Source organism: Dipteris shenzhenensis, chromosome 4 (assembly GCF_047967505.1).
Source record: "Dipteris shenzhenensis isolate YYH24624 ecotype China chromosome 4, Dip_SZ_1.0, whole genome shotgun sequence".
Classification (NCBI taxonomy): Eukaryota; Viridiplantae; Streptophyta; class Polypodiopsida; order Gleicheniales; family Dipteridaceae; genus Dipteris; species Dipteris shenzhenensis.
Window position 1 is genome coordinate 37097145 of NC_141599.1, and position 24106 is coordinate 37121250.

A 24106-nucleotide genomic window follows, 5' to 3' on the forward strand; every position below is an offset into this window, starting at 1 on the left:
ACCCCCCCTCAAGAGTTTGCCTCTTGCTATGTCAAGGATTCATCAAGGCACATACTTTCACAAGCCATCTCATGGTGGTCAAGGCTTACAAAAATAGGATAGACCCTCCCCAAATGGTTATCTCCCTTGCATGTACAAGGATTAATCTTAGGCCTTTGTGTGGATCTAGTTTTTCATGTCTGCAAGAGGTACCATGGAGGCAAACATATATCACATTGCCTACATCATATGGTGACCAGAGGTGATTTACAAAAGACAAAACACATAACATTCTTTTTACAGTACTACTTAGGGCTACTACTTAGGGCATATTGAAGCTAGAATGGGCTAGGGGCTCAAGGAGGCTCTGATACCACATGTTGGGGAGTGGGAGAGAAGATGGACATCATGGAGAAGAGTGTGGGAACCAAAGGGCAAAATGTTCCATTGATTTGAGAGGAAGTTCTCTCTTTTATAGAATGGGAAAGAGGGTGGCCTAGATCATAGGTACCTCTCCTACATCAAAGGAAATCAATCCCTACATCATAGGGACCCCTAAATCAAAGGCACCTACCCAGTGGGGGCCGGGGGCCTTTGCATTACATCATCACTTATGTCATAGCCTAGACACATCATAGCACTTAGTGTGCTACACACACACACACACACACACATGATCATAGGACAAGCCCTTGATCACACAATTCCCAACACTTCTCCACCTCTGGGTTATGTGAATTGGTTCAAATTTGCAGATTAGATGCCTTTTGAACATTGAAATGTCTTCCTTGAAGTATTTTTGTATTCTGTAGCTATCCATTGGGTGAATTTCCTGTTTGTAGAACTGCATTGTTGTTCACGAGTTATGCCATAGCATTTTCAGTGTCACTATCCCCTTGATTTCACATGCATCTTCTGGTATATCAGTGGTTGCTATGCCCCCATGCCCCATATTCCATCCATTTCATGCCATCCCGTGATTTGTGTAGCTTCCATTGCTTTGTGTGGTATCCAATTGGCATCCATCTTCTCAACTTTGTTGAGGTGAGCCATGAATTAACATGATGCCTCTCCTTCTAGAGGTTTCATACCCAGCCTAGTAGGATGGGCTAGGGTGCCTATGCCTTAGCCCCTAACTCCCATATGCGAAAACGTTTATGTATAGTTTCTATTCTTTCCTAGTAGGTAGTAAAGAGCCAGGGTGCCCAAGCTGGACACCTGTAAAGGATCATTGTTTGTACAAGCATGGTGTATAGAAACTCTCTCATTTCCCAATTCTATAGATGTGCCTTCCTCCACACATGCATTTCATTTGTAGTTGCCTGCAAATTCCAGCCCTAGATATTTATAGGTGTTGACTATTTCCAAGGGCTCTCCTTCAAAGGTGGCATCAATCTGTTTGTTACAAGTCCCAGTCAGAATTACTATTGTTTTGTCTATGTTGCCTGCATTCTTGAGTGTCTATAGAATCCCCCTGTGTGTCCAGATGTGCTTGCAATACAATTTTATCAAATTAGCGAAGAATCTAGTATTTCATGTACAGACTAAGACATAGAAGTTTAGCATCACTTCGTTCATTAGAAACTTCTGAGCAATGAAATGGATTTAGTCTATTGTGTAACAAAGAATCAAGTGGCAGATATCCTAACCGGGTCTCTTGCAAGGATTAACGAAGAGACTTCATGGGCATAAAGCCAAATCCATTGTCTATTAGATAGGATTGTTGGAGCAGTGAGTGATAAACTATGGATTAGCTCATTGGTACACCCTTGGGGTGATAAGTGGTTAAGATTATTAAAGGTTCACTTGAGTGGAGGTTAGACCTTAGTAACTAGACTACATGCATCTACAATGATTGGGGATGAGTGCCACATGGAACCATGTCATTGGCCTAGCCTAGATGGCTTTGCCACATGTCGCATAAGCATGCATTCACAAGCTCACACTCGAGGACAGCCAATCAGGTATAGCATTGCATCCATGCCTATGTGTGAAAATGCATTTTGATGGGACACACAGTGTCAGTGCCACATGGGTGGCTCCAGCTTGGACTCTTCTGAGAGGTCAAAGGGTGGCTTTTCCCCTCACACCTTTTCTTACCTTGTGCCACGTAAGTGTATTCACTTTGTCTTGCATTTAGTTGCTGCGGTTTGAGATTGCTTCTTGGCATATTATTCTCTAGTGTTCTATACCTGCCTGCAATATTAACGAGTGTGTACGTTCTTCTCTCTGTGTGCATTATTCCCCCCCCCACATTGGCCAAGCATGTTGTCATCATTGTGCACACTTATTCCACCACACCTGTTGTGCACTTGTACTAGAGTGCCCTTTGTCTATTTGTGCCACAGCACCCCCCTCATATGATTGCACCATGGTGCTTTCTGTACATTTGCATCTCTTGAACATTCATATCAAATCACCCCTCGTACACCAGCCACAATGCTTTCCATACTTTGAATCCCTTGTACGCTTGCACCACAGTGATTTCCATCCCCTTGTATCAAAAGATGGGAGCAAGTCTCCTTGCACCAATAACCCTAGGCTGTCAGTAATACTTAAAATGAGTCCCCATCTCAGGCAATGACAAAAATGAGGCTGGCTAAGGCTGGAAGGGATGGAAGTTTAGTAAGATGGCACATGTGCCAAAATCCCTACAGAGACAATGATAATGACGAAGAGCAAGTGATGGGTTCCGGAATCCGGGGTCAAGGGAGGAAGGGGGAGGGGGGGGAACACTGGGGCAGCAACGGGTCAGGAGGGAAGTAGATTGATGGCAATGACAATGACGAAGAGCAAGCAACGTGTTGGAAGGGAGGGGTGTTGGAAGGGAGAGCAGGGATTACAGCAACAGGTGAGGAGGGAAGTAGTTGATGGCAAGAGAAACATGCAGGGTAAAGGGGGAAGGGGGAAGGGGGGGGGGGCAATCTTTTTTAGATGTATCACATGCCTTGTATCCTACGGAATATTATTTGTATAAATATTTCCCTCTTATGCTGCAAGTATATATGATAAAAACAAGGTGGCATGATAAAGCAGGGAACAATCAGTTACAGAAGCAAGCAAGCAAACTGGGTACAACAAACCTATAAAATAGAATATAGCGTGAACTAATTAAATGAAACATTCCATACCTTTCCCTCTCCACTTTTTGTTTGAGGGAGTATTTTCCCAGCAAAGGATACTGGATCTTCAGCAAGCTCTTTTACAAAGCTAACCATGCGCTCAATAGGCTGAATCGTGCATCAGAAAGACACTTGAAATGAATAAATATGGGAATTTCTGTTGGATGTATATCAGTGAAGGAAGCTACAAGCACCAATATTGTAGAGCATCGAGACAAAAGTTTGAAGCTAATGTGTAACCAATACCTGAATCAATAATTTGTTGGAGTCCCAGCTTAAGAAAAACGACCAAGCTGAAAGGATGATTAGAATAATGATTGTAGCACCCATCTACAAAATACAAATATATGGAAACTAATTTAACAGAGTGAACTATGATTTTCTTTAATTCTTACATGAGACTCGAAATCAATTACTAGATCTGTTTAATTTCAAACTTACATCAAATGTGAAGTCTTTCTGCGCTCTATTCTTTATAGAAAAATATGATTCACTGCGACCACTGTCACTGACAGCTGTTAAAAGCTCTGTTGCACGGTACGTGTCCTGTGCATTTTTCTTTCCATCCAATTGTTCTGATGGTGGTGGAAATATCTGATTGTAGGTGCTACTTCCATATTGAAGGCCATAGCATTCATCGGGACCAGCCTGACCAGGTGCAATACATTGACTACTGGCAAAATATGCGGGTGCAAGGCATCCATCTCTTACACCTAGATAGAGAAGTTTATAGCCATAGCTCTCATAGAATTGATACAGACGTTCCAAAGATTCGTTGAAATGTACTGAGTAAATTGGACTATGATCAAGAAGATTGAGTGATGTGACAGGACCATTATCCTTCACGTATATACGAAGGTTAGGTATGAGAATCACTAAAACCAGCATCCCCAGAACAAGCTTTTGTGACGTGAGTTCAGACAACCTGGTCCACACCTGACTTGGCTTTCCCTGGTAATGATACTCAGAATCAGATTCTGTATCTTTAGGTTCCTGAGCACTTTTGACAGTGTATCTATGCCTGAAAACCTGGATTCACACCAGAAGTCCATCATTGCTAGAACCCATTGACTCTGGAGAAATTTGAAGAGTATGCCATGTGGTTTTGTCATTACATAAAAGATATCGAGTCAACATTATCATCCATCATCATTTCTCTTTGCAATTTTAGCAAAAAAACTCTGTACAAGGATATCATTTCTGTCGCTGTAAGTCCATACATAATGTGCATCATTTGATCCTTTCTCCCCCTTTCACCAGACTGAGAAAAAAGGTTTTGGTAGACATGAAGCTAAATAACCAAAATGTGCAAATTAATCTCATTAACCATCCTAAGTATATGTTCAGAGAATCTATCAGTGCATATGTGCACAGCATATGTGCACAGGAAACAAAATTAAAACTAGAGCTATAACATTTAGGTCAAGGAAGCCAAGGGAAATTATTGTCAATAAGATAGAAAATCAGCTCATGACCAAAAGAAAGAAGCACACTTATGCTCTTGCTCTTGGATTTCTCCTTGTTCCTTTCTGGTACCGATCATTGGATCCTCTCATTAATTTTCCTCTCTTTGAGCATCATATCTGAAGGCCCACTGCAAATGGTTGTTTTTATCAGGAAGACTTTAATCTTCTTCACCTTTGTGCCAAAAGTAGGCTTTGATCTGCCATGTATGAAATTTGACGCCGTTGAGCTTTCAAAGGGTGATTGTACAACAGCAAGGTGCTACCATTAGGATCTTCTATGCTAACAATAATCTTTGATTTTTAAACACTCTTTCCTGATGGAGACTCTGTTATATAGATCAACACTAGACTTGGTCAGCCTCTTTTCCTCAATGCCATAAGTATGTACAACTTGCAAGGTGAAGTGCGATGACCATCAGACTTCCACAAACTGATACTGAAGTGTCCTATGCCCTAGGGTAAAGCTACAAGAACCATGCGAAGGAAAACAAATGAGAAATAAAGAATCAGGTTCAGATGTTCACCAAGGCCTCTCCACAATCCACCATACGTGGGATGACTCCTTCTGTGCCACATGGCACTCTCCTGCTACAACAGTTTTCTCTCATTTCTCCATTCTCCACAAGGCCTACAACAGTTTCCTCTCAAACAATAAAACGAGGGAACATGTCTTACCTCTACAGAAAAGTTAGAAAGTTTTGGGACAACCCTCAAGCTAGCATCGTGTGAAAATACGTCTTTCAACCATTCCTCCTTCAACTGCGTCATTACATCCAAGCATGATCCCATCAACATCAACCTGCAATTCCATAAGCCAAAAGATAGCTCCCCAAGCATAGATAAGGAGTAACTAGCCTACTCTAATGGCTCTCTAGGTTGCAAGCCATCACAAAAGAACCATACATGTGAGATAATTCCATCAATCACCTTCATGCTTGTAATCATGGTCACAAGAAGACCCATTGACCAAAACCCATAAAATGATTTCTTCTGGAGGCTCCGGGCACAAAAACGAATTCTTCTGGAGGCTCCCTAGCACTTCATTCCGGAGCTTTTCGTAGCCCTGGCAGCTCTCAAACAGCATACATAGTGTGAGGGTAGGGATGGGGCCTACAAACATTCCATGAAAGTAATGCCTTCTCGCAGCTCATATGTACAACCAAACCTCATCCTGCTTGCTACTAGCTCCAAGGACCAGTAGAGAGCCCTCCAAGATAACCCATGTCTATTCTATACTACTGAAGCAAGTCAAGGTAGATATGGCTGAAAAAAGGCGTTGGTCTCACTACGAACTCTACAGGTATGATGGAGTGCAAGTCTAATCCTGGGTGTGGTGGCTGCCCAGTGTGTGTGCGTTGTGGATGCATCATTGTGGATGCATCATAGACCTATTTGGAAAGCTATTGCTGATCTCCTACTCCCTCTGGTTCCGATTCCGACATTGAATGTCAGAGACAGGCTTCAAGATTGGCACCTTCAGTCTTCAAGTCCAAGCATATCCTCTAGGCCTTTGCAGTTATTGACTTCTATACAGGCTTATCGATTGATATTACCTCCTCCCTGGATTGCCCATCATGCTAATTCTATATGGCATCTGAACAAATCATTAGCCTGGTGGAAAGGAAAATTGCAATTGATATGGAAGTTGAAAATGCCATTGAAGCAACGACTCTTTCTATGGAGATGTATTGTTGGTATTCTTCCAGTGGGAGTGAAATTGGCTCAAAGACGGATAGCTTCACCTCTTTGTCCAAGATGTCACCTTACATCTGAGAGTATTCCGCATTTATTGTGGTTCTGTTCATATTCCAGAGACCTTCTAGACAAAATCTCCTATTTCTTCTCTCTCAGATTTCCAGCACACAGGTTCTACAGGTTTTTCTAGATGTATGGCAAACTATCAGCTTCTTTGTCACAGTATTCTCTCTTCTTCCACTGGATCAGATACTGGGCCTTATGGACCCTCTGGCTGCAGCGCAATCAAGCATATCTGAATTCTCCCCTTCAGCATCCTTATGAGTTCTTCAGAGCCTCATTGCGGCAGTCTTTATATGATGCCTTACATGAGGAAGATTTGGATGTTTCTTGTATTCAACTTTTCTTTTACTGCTTCTGTCCGTTAATAATATAGTTACTGGTTTCACCCAAAAAAAAAAAAGTTTTGTGTGTGTGTGAGCGTTGGTGTTGGAGCTCTGCTGTTTGGCCTCGCCAGGGATCCCGCACAGCCCCGTCCGTACATCTGTACGGTCGTCGTACGGTGTCCGTACGTCAGTACGAAAACCTGCGTCAGCTCTGGTTCTCCTCTACATAGCTCCGTACCTTTTGCGTTGTCGTACTTTTTTCTGAAGGTCTTTCCGTACGTCTGTACAGCTGTCCGTCTTTCCGTACAAACCAGTCTTCCCGTGCCCCATCTGTATTTTCGTGCAGTCAGGCTTCTCTCCGTACAGCCCCGTGTGTACCTCCGTACAGTCCAGCGTTCTCCGTACAGTCCCTTGCTTTTTACCGTACAAGTCCCAAGTCTTGCTCTGGTGCTTTTCCGTACAGTCTTGTGTAACGCTTGTTTCATTTCATTTCATACTTCTCCATACAGTCCCTCTTGCCTTGTCGTATCCCAATCATGGCTTCAGGTTCGGATGTTTGTACATATGCTCGAAAAGAAAAATCTGCAGATGCTAAGCGACGTCCTTCACAGCCTGCAACACAAGATGATGAACTTACTATGGAAGCTCAATATGTGTTTGATACCCTAAAGGATGACTTTCAGCAGTCACGCCAGGAATGGGGCAAACCAGTTCTAGAGGTCACGTACAAATTGAAATTGCCATCCCTCGTGAATCCTCTCATGAAGTTATCTCAAACCGCGGTTATTGTTTTCTTTCCAGGAAGAATCCCAGCAGCCAGTGATGTTGCACAGTGGATTAAGTCCATCCTTGGAGGATGCTTTGTAGAGGGAGTATATTTTACATCTAGAGGCTTTTATGAGGTGCATTTATCAGATGCTTTGTGCAAGCAGAGGCTACTTGAACTTTCTCCCCTCTTTTACGGGAAGCAGATGGTACATGCTATGCCCTGGTCCCCAAACAAGGATTATCAAAGTCTTATACGACATCATTGTCCTGTATGGGTTGAGGTTGTTAACTTCCCGGATTATATGCATGAAGAATTGCCTGGCCTGGCTGCTTCCTTGGGACAGGTCATTTGCCCTCCACGCCCTATGGGAAACCGTAACAGGTTCTGCATTCTCTGGGACACTGATACACCTACCCCTCCTATTGCAGTGGAAGTTGAGGGAGTGCAATTGCGAAAAAAGTATTTTGAATTGAAATGGGGTGTGTTTGCAGGAGCTTGTTTTGCTTACCATAAGTTTGGGCATCTAGCCTCTGAATGCCCAATGGTTCTGCATCAGCCCCCTCCCAATACCTTGCCGCCCCAGACACGGGAAAAGAATGAGAATTTGCAAGCTAAGACAGCAAATAGAAATGGAGCAAAGAATGCCAAACCAATTAATCAGGTGCAATCACTTGCTGGAAAAGGAAAAGATAAAGAAAAAGAGAAGATGAAGGAATCTGCGGAAACTGATCGGGATGGTTTTCAACAGCCTAAGAAGGTAGTTGTATTGAAGCAACGCCCCTTTCAATCTCGTCAATGGGATGCTTCTTCTCCCTCACCAGGATAGGCTTCTACTTCAGCTCCTCTCCTTCAAAATTGGGTGGGGGTTATGAAGAAGGGCATCCCCATATGTGATTCTGAAGAAGGGGAGAATGCTATTTCTTTCATGGATCATGAGGGAATGCAGCCCATGCAGGCAGAGGCTTTGCCTCTCTGACATCTTGTTCTATCCTTATACTTTTTTGTATATACCTCTTTCATGCATCAAACACTTAAGTGCTTTATATACAATGTACAGAGCCTCTGCAATGTCTCAAAGTGGAGGCTTTTATGGAATTATGTACATAAAATGCAGCCAGATATTGTTTGTTTGCAAGAGCATAATCAACACTCTAAGGTTGGTCATCATGATTATTTTGGCAGTTATGACATATACTATGCTGGTACCACCACCTACTCAGGTGTATGCATAATGGTTAGACAGGGCTGCCCTCTTAGTGCTCTCTTCTATGCCATTGCGACCCATCCCCTCTTAATGTATCTTGATCATCTTACAAACACAGGACAGATGACTGGTCTTAAAATCCCTGGGGCTGCATCTTTTTTGGCACAAGCATATGCTGATGATTCCTTCTTTATGCCACAGAATTCTCCCCGTGAAGTTCACATGCTAATGACCACTCTATCATTGTATGGATTGGCAGCGGGATTGCATGTAAATTTTGACAAATCTAAATTTCTTCCCCTGAAACAATGTGATTGGCATTCTATCCTCTGGCCAGGTCAGGTGGTGCATTCCAAAGATGTAGTCAGGCATTTGGGATATCCTATAGGATGGCATATCACCAGGAAGCAGCAGTTAAAATGGATCTTCCAAAGACTTCAACATAAACTGGAATATTGGAAAATTTCTACTTGGCCACTTCGTGTCAGGCTCAGAATAGTACAGTCCATTGTAATGTCTTATGTCCAGTTCTTTTTGCCTTTGCTGCATTGGTCCTCTAGAGATATTTCAGCCTTTATGTCTCAAGCTATGGAGATGTTATGGAGGACAAAACCTGCTGTGAAAGCATTGAGACTGATGAAGATGGAAATGGTGTGCTCTCCTAGGATGCATGGTGGACTTAATATCCTCAACATAAGATATCATGTACTTGCAAGGAAGGCGACTATGCTCCATACTTTTTTCCGCCAACAACAGCCATGGACTTGTATGATAGCATCTATATGTGTCAACATGAGGACTTCTGCTTATGGTCATTGGACTACTGATCATCGGGAGGTTGTCATTGGGAGATTTGTAGGGAATATACCTGGATGTCCTTTCTCTACTGCTCTGATGCTTGACTGGAAACAAGACCTTTCCCAGGTCAAATGGGCTCCTGATAATTGCTCGGGGGCTAACTCAATGAGGAAAGAAAGTATTCATTGGAGTGCCATCTTGACATTCCACTTGCTTCACAGGAACCTGTTTGGGCATACAATCTCATGAAATTGGGAATTAGATACATACATGATAGTGGTAGATGATCAGGGCTATGTTTTATCTTTTCCTCAAGCCACTGCTTCCTATGCATTGGGAATGCACCATAGATCGATATGGAAGAAAATTGCTGATCTGCTACATCCTCTTTACCTGTTCCCCCTGTGGCTGACACAGACAGGCTTATGGATTGGCAATTGCAACCCTCTGCTACATGCTCTCATCCTGTTCCTCTGCCTGCCTTGACCTCCATCAAAGCCTATAGGCTTCTTCAGCCTGCTCCATGGATTTAGCAATATGCTAATACTCTGTGGCATATCAGGAAGCCTCTCTCATGGAGGCGGAAGAATCTCCGGATATTGTGGAAGTGTAAAATGCCTTTGAAACAAAGACTTTTTCTTTGGAGATGCATGACAGGCACATTGTCAGTGGGAGTCATACTTGCCAAACGCCGCATTGCCCCATCCACATGTTTACGATGTCAGGTTCCTTAAGAGACTGTCCCTCATTTGCTCTGGCACTGCCAGTGTTCTAGGAACCTCCTCGGGAGAATTTCAAATCATCTTCGGCTCCGTTTCCCGAGTCACAGATTTGGAAAACATTTTTGGTTATTTGGCAGATTTATGAGGTCTTTGTCTCAATACTCACTATTTCTCTCTTGGGTGAGATATTGGGCTCTTTGGACAATCTGGAGTGAGCATAATTTGGCATACTTGGGTCGGCAAATTCACAAGTCATATGAATCTTTCCGAGCCTCATTGCGGCAATCCTTATATGATGCCTACCATGAGGGTGATATAGATGCTTCTTGCATAGAGCTTTTCTTTTTATGTTTCTGATCTTTGGGATACTCTCCATTTTGGAGACTTCCCATCTTGTAAATTTATGAGCATATAAATAAAGCACTGGATATTACTTTAAAAAAAAGTGTGTGAACGTCTGGTGTGAGAGAGAGAGGGTGTGTGTGTGTGAGAGAGTGCGATGGAGCTATCCGCCTCTGCGCAAACAGCCCCGTCTTCATCCCCGATTCTGCCCGTACAGTCCCCCGCTACACCCCTACTGCCTGCCCCGTCTTCCGTACATCTGTCGTCACCTGTACGGATATCCGTACAATCTTCGCTCGATTTGCCTTCTGTACCATCGCCCGTACAGTCTCCCGTTGAGCCTCCCGTACCCTCTGCGTGTTTTGGAGACCCTCCCGTACGGTCCGTTACGGCCTTCCATACAGACAGTACGGTCGACCGTACAACATGTACGGATGACCGTACAGTCTTCTGCGCAGCCACCTCCCCCTTTTGTTTTTTCCGCTTTGACACCTCCTTCTGCCCCTGCTCCTACTCGTGTGTTTCTTCGCCGAAAGCATGGTGGTCTGCCTGCCTCTCCTCTTATCAAATCGGCAAAGCTGGATGGTTCTGATGGCCCTTCTTCTTCACTCTAGCTAGATCTTCTTCGCCAATTGTGCTTTGCCTCTGTCATAGAAGTTCCTTCATCGAGTTTCCCGCTTGTTTGCTCCATGGATTCTGCCCTTTTGGTCTTTGGTCTTCGACAGGCTCAACAATTTGGAGTCTGCCTCTACTTCATGGGCAGGGTTTTATCTTCAGCTCAGCTCCGTCATTGGGCTGATGTTGCAGTGGGTCTGGATTCTATTTCTTCCTTTGTCTTTCTAGGCAAAGGATTTTACTATGCCCAGTGCTCTTCGACTGAGGTGGTAGAGCGCCTTGTTAATGATCTCTACTACTCCGAAGCACTACTGGAGGAAGGTTGATAAATCACAGGCAAATCTTCCTCTTGCTGAAGAAGCTCAGGATTGCACTCTGTTTGAGCACCATCAGTTTTCTTCTACTCAGGATATGGATGTAATCATTGCAGAGGGCAAGTTACAGCATGATACGCATGTTATTTCTCAGGATACTGCCCCTGCTCCTATTCAGATTGATCCTCCGAATGAAGCTCAAATGCAAAATCTTATTTCATCAGATGTAGCTTCTTTATCAGAAGACACAGATGTTGAGTTAACTTCTATGCCTTTGGTGCCTGTGCCAGAGTTTTCTTCTGTCAGGGATGCAGAAGTAACTATTTTATTGGAATCTTTTCATCCTATGCTACAACAAGTTTTTGACCCTTTGATTCAAAAATTTCGGGTACCAGCCTATATCAAGAAGAATCATAAGGGCAAAAAACAGCTTGTTTTTATTGATGGTGTAGTTTCATCACTGCATCAGTTTTTACAGAGCAACAATTTGAAGCTGGAGGATGTTGTGTTTGATTCTCCTCCAGCTTGATATGTAACTTTTTACTTGGTTACCTCATGACTTTTGCTCTGAGGTTTTACTTGTAAAAACTTTTTCCTTGTACTTATTGGTGGGTTTTTACCTCTTTTTGAGGTTTCCCACACAGAAATATAAAGATTTCACCCAAAAAAAAAAAAGTGTGTGTGTGAACGTCTGAGTTCCGTACGTCCGTACAGTCTTGTTGGTACTTCCGTACAGTACAGTCCTTTCCGTGCCCTTTTACATATCCGTACAATTCAGGCCTTTCCGTATAGTCCCGTTGGTATAATCCCCGTACAGTCCAGGCTTTCCGTACAGTCCGTACAATCCCGTATCCTTTCCGTACGATTTCTGGGTTTTTGCTCCTGTGCATTACCGTACAGTTCTCTTCCTTACAATCTCCGTACAATCTAGGCTTTCCGTACAATTGGTACAATCCCATATCCTTTACGTACGATTTCTGGGTTTTGCTCATGTGCATTACCGTACAGTTCTCTGTCTCCTTTTCTTTCCCTCTATACTTCTCTGTACAGCCTTTCTTGCCTTGCCGTATTTCAATCATGGCTTCAGCTTCGGATGTTTGTACATATCCTCGAAAACAAGGACCCGCAGATGCCAAGCGCCGTCCTTCAAAGCCTGCATCACAAGATGATGAACTTACTATGGAAGCTGAATACGTGTTTGATACACTCAAGGATGACTTTCAGCAGTCACGATAGGAATGGGGCAAATCAGTTCCAGAGATCACATACAAATTGAAATTGCCATACCTCGTGAATCCTCTCAGGAAGCTATCTCAAACTGCGGTAATAATTTTCTTTCCAGGAAGAATCCCAGCAGCCACTAATGTTGCACAGTGGATTAAGTCCATCCTTGGAGGATGCTTTGTAGAGGAAGTATATTTTGCATCTAGAGGCTTTTATGAGGTGCATTTATCAGATGCTTTGTGCAAGCAGAGGCTACTTGAACTTTCTCCCCTCTTTTACGGGAAGCAGATGGTACATGCTATGCCCTGGTCCCCAAACAAGGATTATCAAAGTCTTATACGACATCATTGTCTTGTATGGGTTGAGGTTGTTAGCTTCCCGGATTATATGCATGAAGAATTGCCTGGCATGGCTGCTTCCTTGGGACAGGTCATTTGCCCTCCACGCCCTATGGGAAACCGTAACAGGTTCTGCATTCTCTAGGACACTGATACACCTACCCCTCCTTCTATTGCAGTGGAAGTTGAGGGAGTGCAATTGGGAAAAAAGTATTTTGAATTGAAATGGGGTGTGTTTGCAGGAGCTTGTTTTGCTTGCCATAAGTTTGGGCATCTAACCTCTGAATGCCCCCAATGGTTCTGCATCAGCCCCCTCCCAATGCCTTGCCGCCCCAGACACGGGAAAAGAATGAGAATTTGCAAGCTAAGACAGCAAATAGAAATGGAGCAAAGAATGCCAAACCAATTAATCAGGTGCAATCACTTGCTGGAAAAGGAAAAGATAAAGAAAAAGAGAAGATGAAGGAATCTATGGAAACTGATCGGGATGGTTTTCAACAGCCTAAGAAGGTAGTTGTATTGAAGCAACGCCCCTTTCAATCTCGTCAATGGGATGCTTCTTCTCCCTCACCAGGACAGGCTTCTACTTCAGCTCCTCTCCTTCAAAATTGGGTGGGGGTTTTGAAGAAGGGCATCCCCATATGTGATTCTGAAGAAGGGGAGAATGCTATTTCTTTCATGGATCATGAGGGAATGCAGCCCATGCAGGCAGAGGCTTTGCCTCTCTGACATCTTGTTCTATCCTTATACTTTACTGTATATACCTCTTTCATGCATCAAACACTTAAGTGCTTTACATACAATGTACAGAGCCTCTGCAATGTCTCAAAGTGGAGGCTTTTATGGAATTATGTACATAAAATGCAGCCAGATATTGTTTGTTTGCAAGAGCATAATCAACACTCTAAATTCTTGAGTTTGCATCAGTCTATGCCTCCCAGACCTCTGCCATGAGGGCTTCTTTATGGGATTCTTTAAGAAAATATCCATGGAGATCTAATGCATTCATCTGTGGAGATTTTAATAATTCCCCTCTGCAAAGAGACAACACCACCTCAAGATCTCATATGCTATCATTGAAAAGGCAGAAATGGGATAGCATGCTTCTTTCTGTGCAAGCTGAAGATTTATGGCTGCTCCTCCAAGGGTCAGTGCCCGGCTATACTTTTCATCACAATGCACTTACTACATACTGGGCAAGGCTTGACATATGGTATTTGTTCTACCCACAACAATATGCAGAGTTTAGCCCTCATCTCCTCGTAGATTTCTCATTGGGCTTGTCATCATGCCCCATTATGGATGAATCTGCACCTTGGTATGCGACTGGATGATTTGCCACCCCTTTCCAGTAGATTATTACATGTTAATCAGGCTTATTTCCGACATCGCTATTTTCAGCAAATGATCAGACTAGCGATTCATCCCTTACCTTTGCATGCCCAGGAGGACATGGATTATGCTTGGGACAGCCTTGTCTCTCGTATACAAAATGTCATTAGGGAGTATGGAAACTGGCATATGACTAAATGGAGGAATGAGGTTAAATGGGCGAAAAGGACAGCACAACAATTGACTGAATTTTCACATTTGAGGCCTCTCTGAATCAGAAAATGATTCCCTTTCACATGCTCGGATTGCTAATGATCAGAGGAAATCGCACAAATGGCAGATTAGAGCAAGAATGAAGCCCCTCATGGATAAGGGCTGCTCATCAAAAGCCTTTTTCCAGGGCCTGCATGCGACTCGAAAGAAAAACTCATGTCTAAGGGTAAGGAAGCTAGATGGCTCTTGGACGCACTCTTTCTCTGATCTCCAAGATGAATGCCAAAGAAACAAAGACAACAAGAGGAATAAGAAGGAGAACGGGAATAAGAAGAGAGAAAGAAGATCTGTAAGATCTTTGTTATAGGTAGGAAACTGTTCTCTGCTCCTGGTTCCCCATCAAATCAAATGACTGATGCGAGGACTGAATTCCTCCAATATGTATCTGAAATAGTGGAAATGGATGATGCTCTTACCCTGGAGAGACCTTTTACTGATACAGAACTTGATAATGCATTGTTCCACCTTAGCAAATACAAGTCCCCTGGCCGGGATGGCCTTACGGTGGAATTTTATATTTCTTTTTGGGATGATTTGAAAGATATCCTCTTGCAAATGATCAATGTTGCCTAGCAAGAAAATCAGTTACTGCACTCTTGGAAGCATGGCATAGTCAAACTTGTGCCCAAAAAACATCTGTGTGACCATATGTCAGATTGGAGGCCTATTACTTTGATGCCTGTACTTTACAAACTCATTGCCAAAATGATTGTGTATAGGCTTCACGGGATACTGAATGCGGGCCTTCATCCTCATTGGTATGGGTTTGTGCCACAAAGACAAATCCATGACAATATCTCCAATGTATTGACTACAATTGAATATGCCAAGTACTCGCATCAAGATGTGCTCATATTGCAGCTAGATATTGCTAAGGCATTTGACACTGTTTAGTGGGATTTTATCTCTCAAATCATGACAAAGTTGAGCTTTGTTCCAAAGATAGCAAATGCACTTTACTGGCTTTATTCTGGCTCTACTTCTCAGTGCATTCTTGGGGGTCATCTATCTCGGTCATGGACATTGGGGAGATCAGTTAGACAGGCTGCCCTCTTAGTGCTCTCTTCTATGCCATTGCGACCCATCCCCTCTTAATGTATCTTGATCATCTTACAAACACAGGACAGATGACTGGTCTTAAAATCCCTGGGGCTGCATCTTTTTTGGCACAAGCATATGCTGATGATTCCTTCTTTATGCCACAGAATTCTCCCCGGTAAGTTCACATGCTTATGACCACTCTATCATTGTATGGACTGGCAGTGGGATTACATGTCAATTTTGACAAATCCAAATTGCTTCCCCTGAAACAATGTGACTGGCATTCTATTCTTTGGCCAGGTCAGGTGGTGCATTCCAAAGATGTAGTCAGACATTTGGGATATCCTATAGGATGGCATATCACCAAGAAGCAACAATTAAAATGGATCTTCCAAAGACTTCAACATAAATTGGAATACTGGAAAATTTCTACTTGGCCACTTCATGTCAGGCTCAGAATAGTACAGTCAATTGTAATGTCCTATGTTCAGTTCTTTTTGCCTTTGCTACATTGGTCATCCAGAGATATTTCAGCCTTTATGTCTCAAGCTATGGAGATGTTATGGAGGACATAAACTGCTGTGAAAGCATTGAGACTGATGAAGATGGAAATGGTGTGCTCTCCTAGGATGCATGGTGGACTTAATGTTCTCAATATAAGATATCATGTACTTGCAAGGAAGGCGACTATGCTCCATACTTTTTTCTGCCAACAATAGCCATGGACTTGTATGATAGCATCCATGTGTGTCAACATGAGGACTTCTGCTTATGGTCATTGGACTACAGATCATTGGGAAGTTGTCATTGGGAGATTTGCAGGGGAGATACCTGGCTGTCCTTTCTCTACTGCTCTGATACTTGACTGGAAACAAGTACTTTCTAAGGTCAAATGGGCTCCTGACAATTGCTCGGGGACAAACTCAATGAGGAAAGAAAGTATTCATTGGAGTGCCATCTTTGAGATTCCACTAGCTTTACAGGAACCTGTTCGGGCATACAATCTCATGAAATTGGGAATTAGATATATACATGATGTAGTAGATAATCAGGGCTATGTCTTATCTTTTCCTCAGGCCACTGCTTCCTATGCATTGGGAATGCACCATAGATTGATATGGAAGAAAATTGCTGATTTGTTACATCCTTTTCTACCTGTTCCCCCTGTGGCTGACACAGACCGGCTTATGTATTGGCAATTGCAACCTTCTACTACATGCTCTCTTCCTGTTCCTCTACCTGCCTTGACCTCCATCAAAGCCTACAGGCTTCTTCAGCCTGCTCCATGGATTCAGCAATATGCTAATACTCTGTGGCATATCAGGAAGCCCCTCTCATGGTGGTGGAAGAATCTCCAGATCTTATGTAAGTGTAAAATGCCTTTGAAACAAAGACTTTTTCTCTGGATATGCATGACAGGCACATTGTCAGTGGGAGTCACACTTGCCAAACGTCGCATTGCACCATCCACATGTTTACGATGTCAGGCTCCTTCAGAGACTGTCCCTCATTTGCTTTGGCACTGCCAGTGTTCTAGAAACCTCCTTGGAAGAATTTCAGATCATCTTTGACTCCGTTTCCCGAGTCACAAATTTGGGAAACATTTCTGGATGTTTGGCAGATTTATGAGGTCTTTGTCTCAATACTCACTATTTCTCTCTTGGGTGAGATATTGGGCTCTTTCGACAATCTGGAGTGAGCATCATTTGGCATACTTGGGTCGGCAGATTCACAAGTTATATGAATCTTCCCGAGCCTCATTGCGGCAATCCTTATATGATGCCTGCCATGAGGGTGATATAGATGCTTCTTGCATAGAGCTTTTCTTTTTATGTTTCTCATCTTTGGGATACTCTCTATTTTGGAGACTTCCCATCTTGTAAATTTATGAGCATATAAATACAGCACTGGATATTACCAAAAAAAAAGTGTGTGTGTTGTCAAAGCAACAGAGAGTGAGAGAGAGAGTGAGAGGAGACAGCCTTCCAGAACAGCTCTAGAGCCTCCCGCAACCAGCCCGTGAGCCTCAGCTCCCTGTTGCGCTGCATCAGAGCCCAAAAACCAGTGTTTTGGAGCAGTTATTACCTTCCGTTCAGCCCGCCAGAGTCCCGTACAGATTCCGTACAGGTGTACGGCCTGTACGGACAGTTCCGCCTGCTGCAGTTTGCTGCTCCCAATTCATCTCCGGTTCCTCGATCATTTCCACACAGGGATTTGCTTGCGGACTACATCTACGCATTGATTTTGAAGGCTTTTGCTCCCGTTTCTCTCCTCTTGAGTCTTTGGGTCTGGTGCACCTTTCCCATCGCCAAAATCTTCCCTTTTCCTCTGAAATATAGTTCATCTGGGTTTTTTTACTGGTTTCTTCTCTCTTTTTCCTCTACAAAACTGTTTTTATCTTCTCTAGACCTCCACATCCCTCTTTCCCTTCTTTCTCCTTACAAATATACTCTTTTCCTCTTCTCTATGGGCTTCCTGTGGGCTTTTTTTGGGACTGGTTTTTTTCCTCCACTATCACTTTACAGGTACCTCCTTTCTCGGTTCCACTTTTTACAAAGCTATGGCTGAATATTCCTATGAAAAAACTTTTCAAAAGGAGCGTTCGGTTCACTGCAAGAAGCAAAAGCAGGCCGAGGGTCAGCATGACCCGGTACATGATACTCTTGAGGCCCAACTGGTCTATGATGTCATGCACAAGGAAAGAGTGGAAAGACTCGGTTCCATCGGTTGGCCTCATGGTTGAAGTAGATGAAATTGTGGATCCAGTCAGAGAATATGCTAAAAATGCAGTCATTTTATTTTTTCCAGGCCGGATGCCACCTGCTGCAGAGATAGGCAACTGGTTGACTCGCACACTGGCTGGCTCATTTGTTCGCAAAGTACACTACGCAGCCAGGGGTTTTTTTGAGGTTATTATGGTGGATGAGATACACAGTCAAATGCTTTTGGAACATTCGCCCCTCTTTTTTGAGCAGCAAATGGTGCATGTATTGCCATGGTCTCCCACAAGGGATTTTCAGGCTTTAATCCGACACAGATGTCCGGTCTGGGTTGAAGTTGTAGACTTCTCACAATGCATGGCCTCACTCTTGCCTAAAATTGCAGCATCTTTAGGCAAAGTGGTCTGCCCACCACGGCCTAATGGCAACTCGAATCGATTTTGCATTCTCTGGGATACTGATAATCCCACACCAGACTCTTATTCAGTCACGGTGAATTATGTAGACATGGGAAGTGCTTTTTATAAACTGAAATGGGGATTATTTGCAGGGGCTTGTTTTGACTGCGAAAAATTTGGACACATGGCTTCACAGTGTCCAATGAATCAGCATAAAATGCCTCCTGCTACTTTGCCGATTCAATTGCCTACTAAAATGCTCCTACCTCCATTGCAAATAAAAACAAAGGTAGTAGACCGTTTTCTCGAATTCACGATAAAGGCAAAGCTCCAGTGGTTTCAAATGGGAATGTTTCTTCACATTCACCTCCTGCTATTCAACCCTCGACAAAAGGACAGAAACCTCCAACTGATGGATGGCAAAGTCCAAGAAAAGTTATTTCTGCTCGAAGACTTCCACCCCCTTGCACTTGGAATGGTGCGTCTTCTAGTGGAAACACCCCAGAGGTCAATACAGGAATTGGGATCACATGGGCTGCAGTGACAGCTAGCAGAACACTCTTCCCTGAAGAAGAGGTTGCTGCTTTGCTGTCTACTCCTCAGGTGGATACTTCTTCTCAGGGGAGAGGCCTTGACCCTGAGATAGAAATGCAGGGCTGACATCATGAAGTTTGTTGTTGTACATAGTTGTTATATTCCTATAAATATCTGTAAATATGACCGCTCATATCAAATGTTTTACACTCAATGTCCAGGGGATGTGTGACAGTAGGAAATGGAAATCTGTGTGGCTGTATATCAATAGATTTCAGCCTGACATAGTGGCATTACAAGAACACAACCAACATGTCTATGCAGGAAAGACAGGACACTACTGTGGCTATGATATTTTCTATGCTGGGGAGCACTCTTTCTCAGGGGTAGTCCTTCTGATCAAACATGAGCTTCAACCAGTTATTGCTTTAAATGACAACAAAGGCAGATGGCTTGTTCTTCAATGCATCATTCGAGGAGAGGTGTTTGAATTTGCTTCTGTTTATGCACCTCAATCCTCTAGAGAAAGAACTACAATTTGGGATGCTATGCAACAATATCCATGGAGATATCATGCCTTTATATGTGGGGATTTCAATAATGCTCCACAACAGGGTGACAATACCTCTCGACATACTCATATGTTAACCCCTGAAAGGCATGCATGGTCTCAATTACTGATGCATCTGGATTTGGTTGACCTTTGGAAGGAATTGCAGCCTTTGTCACCTGGATACACCTTCCAACATAATGCCCTTTCTTCTTATCAGGCACGTCTGGATCGATGGTATAGTGTAGCTCTGCAACAAAATGGTGATTTTACATGCAAAATGTGGATTGACTATGCCTTTGTGTATTCAGATCATGTACCTCTATGGTTGTGGTTATCCTTTCATGCTATGCCAGATGATAGATTGCCACAAAGGCGACATCTAATCGTGAACAATAGCTATTTGCAACATGCTGCTTTCAAGGCCATGGTTACTGAAGCATCTCATTCTCTGTCTTCTCGCAGCCATATTCATATTGATGATGCCTGGGATTCTTTTGTTTCCAAAATGCAAGTTGTGATTAGACGTTATGGCAAGCCTTACATGAAGACTCTGAGGGAAACTATTGCTCAGGCCAAATTCACTTGTCAGGACCTCACTGAACTTAGCCATCTTCGTTCGTTGTCCCTGCATGAGCAAACAACACTACGCCAGGCTAGACATTGTCTTAAACTCAATGATCACAGGAAACTCGCTAAATGGGAGACTAGAGCAAGACAAAGAGCCTTTACAGATAAAGGCTGCTCTTCCAAACAATTTTTCAAAAGCTTGCATCAGAGGAGATTAAAAACAGAAATTTGCAGGGTGCTTATGCCTGATGGATCATGGACCACCTCACGGTCACAGCTTGCTTCTGTTTGTGTGCATCATTTCTCTCAGCAGTTTGGTTCTGCAGTTCCTCCCTCACAACAGGTTTTGGTTGCACGAAATTTACTGTTACAGCATGTTTCTCCTATTATTTCCACTACTCAAGCTTTGGAATTGGAGGAACCTTTTACTGAGAGGGAATTGTCAGATGCAATCAAATCCTGTGGCAGATGGAAATCTCTAGGATGGGATGGTCCTGCAGTCGAGTTTTTTCTAGAATATTGGCCTCTTTTGAAGCATACATTGCTACATATGGTGAATGCTGCATGGCAAAATCAGAAAATGCCATACGCATGGAAGAGAGGTCTTGTTAAACTTCTTCCAAAAAAACAAATTTGTGAATCTTTGGCAGACTGGAGACCTATCACCCTTATGCAAGTCATTTACAAAGTCACTACCAAAATGATTGTCGATTGGCTAAAGGGATTTTTACATGATGGGTTGCATCCTGCCCAATATGGCTTTGTCCCGCATAGGCATATCACAGATAACATTGCTAATGCCTATGAATATGCCAAATACACGCAGCAGGATGTTTTGTTATTGCAAGTTGATATTGCCAAAGCCTTTGATACTGTTAAGTGGGATTTTATTTCATCGACTATGCAGGCATTGGGATTTAGCACAAAAATGCAGCAAGTTATCACTTGGCTATATCAAGATAGTAAAGCTGCCTACATACTTTCAGGGGATATTTCTACATCCTGGACTCTTGGTTGTTCTGTTAGGCAAGGATGTCCCCTAAGTGCTTTACTTTTTGCCATAGCCACTCATCCAATGCTTCAATATCTGGACCACCTTTTGGACACTGACCAGTTGCACGGTTTGGAGATTCCTGGCAGTCATAGCATGATTGCTCAAGCATATGCTGATGATTCATTCTTTACCCCCAAAAATACTCGGAGTGATCTGTCCATGATTATGCAGGCTCTTTCTACATATGGATTGGCTGCTGGTCTTCGGGTCAATTTTCAGAAATCAAAATTGTTGCCGTTGCATGCTCAGGAATGGCACAGTCTTTTGTGGCCTGGGGAAATTGTCCCCACTTCTCAATTGATTCGACATCTTGGCTATCCTCTAGGTTGGGGACTCACCCGTTCCCAACAAATTGATTGGGTGCTAACAAAGTTGAGGACAAAACTTGAATATTGGAAGCTTGCAACTTGGCCATTACATGTTCGTTTGTGAATCACACAATCCATTTTGATAGCATACATACAATTTTATCTGCCTCTCATTATGTTCACTAAGGCAGATCTGGTTTCCTTCATGTCAGCTATCATGGAAATTTTCTAGTGTTCAAAAAATGGCAAGAAAAGTCTCAGATTACTCTCTATGCATTGTCTCTGTTCTCCAAAGATGCACGGGGGTCTGAACATTCTCAATATTCAAATGCATTTACTTGCTCACAGAGGGCAAATGATGTTGCAGTTTATGCAAGGAGATCAGCCGTGGGGTTTCATGATCCGCTCTCTCTTATTACATATTCATACTTCTGCCTTTGGGCATTGGCAGCCTACTCAGTGGGATTTTCTATTTGGCTCTATCCAAGGCAAGATCAGAGGCTGCCCTTTTGTCTCTCGCCTGCTTCTTGATTGGAAACATATTTTATCCCGCTTGGAATGGCATGGCCGAGATTCTCTGTCGGGAAATTCTTTGAGGGCTGAGAATATTTATTGGTCTAAAGTATTCCATCCTTCTTTGGCCATACAAGAACCTAGACGTTCTTATTTTCTCTCCTTCAAAGGCATTTCATCTGTGGCGGATGTACTTCAGTATGATGGCACACTTTTATCCTTTTCTATGGTTGCTAGCAAATACGGTTTGGGAGCTCATTATCATCCTTTATGGCATAGGATTTCAGCAATGCTTCAACCGTTCTTGCCGGTACCTCATTTGGAACTTTATAATAGGCTTGAGGATTGGATTTTACACTCTTCTTCCTATTCAGCCCGCCGTCCCTTGAAGCTCTCACATATCACAGTGTCATCTCTGTATAAAGTGTTATTACTTCTGCCTTGGATTTCTGATAGAGCAAATATTGTTTGGCATATGGATCGCCCACTAAAGTGGTGGAGAAAACGGCTGCGTCTCCTTTGGCATTACAAAGTCCCTCTTCGGCAACAGCTTTTCCTTTGGCGAGTCCTGCTTGGCATTTTTCCATCTGGCCAGTTACTCGCACATAGACATATTGCTCCAGCTGTTTGTCACAGATGCCTGCACTCTACTGAATTTGTGCTTCACATCTTTTGGTTCTGTCCACATACTTGTGACTTCATCTGACAGAGGCTTCGAGCGAGATTTCCTACTGTTACTTTTGGCAGGTTTTTCTGGTTGTTTGGTTTTCATCCAGCGAGACAGGGTTTTGACTTACTTTTTGTATGGGTATGCTACTAGGCACTATGGACTTTATGGATGGACAGAAATCATAGAGTCTTTGGTGATCCACTATTTTCATCTTTTGTTTTTTTCAAACGATCTCTGATGGAATCCAAGAAGCTCATCTTCCCAGTCAATACAAAAAAAAAGTTGGGGAAGGTCCCAACATTATCAAGGTAAAGAAAATCAAAGCAGCAATAGTGAATGAATAGTTGGATGATGCTACTAGACACAATAACGAGCGTGATCTGGCTATCTAATGTAAGGGAAATGATTGTGTTTCAAGTTTTTAATAAATACTATTATTACAAGATTCATAAGTTCACAATTTTGAAGCCAAAGAAGTCTACAACTTGTTGTTGGAAAGCTCAACTAATGTCGTCACACGATAGTCCAAATGCACGAAGAATCAGCACATGGAACAAATCCTTGAATGATCTAGACTATGAGGGATGATCTAGACTATGAGGAATGAATGTAATAAGAAATGGTGATAATATTAAGCCCCTAAAGCAAAAGTGGGCAACAATTGACCATAGAAATCCCAGTATATTAACCAAAGTGTGAAACACAATTGAAGGTCTAGAGAAAGGACAAATATTATAGTCCAAGGCAGCTAGAAGATAATTGTCACATGAAAAAAGTGGGTAGTAAAGGCCAAGAAGACTCAAGGTGGCCTAGGAGGAGAAAAGGCTCATCTAATAGAAGAGGGAGGATATTCTCGAGTTTGAGGGAATGAAGTAGTGGTGATAGTATTAAGAAAGGATCTCTCTCCCTGTAATGTATGTGTAGCATGTAGGCAAGGGGCTGGGATTGCAGGGCTTTTTGCTCCTCCACTTTGTTCATCGCTTGGGACTCCTTGACTTGGCTTCCGAGTGTCGCCGTACAATGAAAGCTAGATCTAGATTATGTACCTCAAAAAACACCTGTGGGCCGATAAGAGATAGCCAAGCCACTGAACCCAGGTCATATAGAAAGGTGTTGTATGAAAGATGATGAAAATCCTGGCAACACCTTTCAAGATCGTCCTCGCCCGT

The 24106-nt window shown here is 43.0% G+C and overlaps 1 protein-coding gene across 1 annotated transcript in view; it reads right to left on the minus strand.

The window, feature by feature from the left end:
- LOC147902798 (uncharacterized) overlaps window positions 1–24106 on the minus strand; it is a 281519-nt gene that overhangs the window by 102609 nt on the left and 154804 nt on the right. Inside the window, exons 10-12 of the mRNA XM_087374222.1 lie at window positions 3543–4130; window positions 3348–3431; window positions 3111–3209 (exon numbers count right to left, since the gene is read on the minus strand). Of these exons, the coding sequence (XP_087230348.1) occupies window positions 3111–3209; window positions 3348–3431; window positions 3543–4130 (771 nt within the window). The remainder of the gene's footprint in view (window positions 1–3110; window positions 3210–3347; window positions 3432–3542; window positions 4131–24106) is intronic.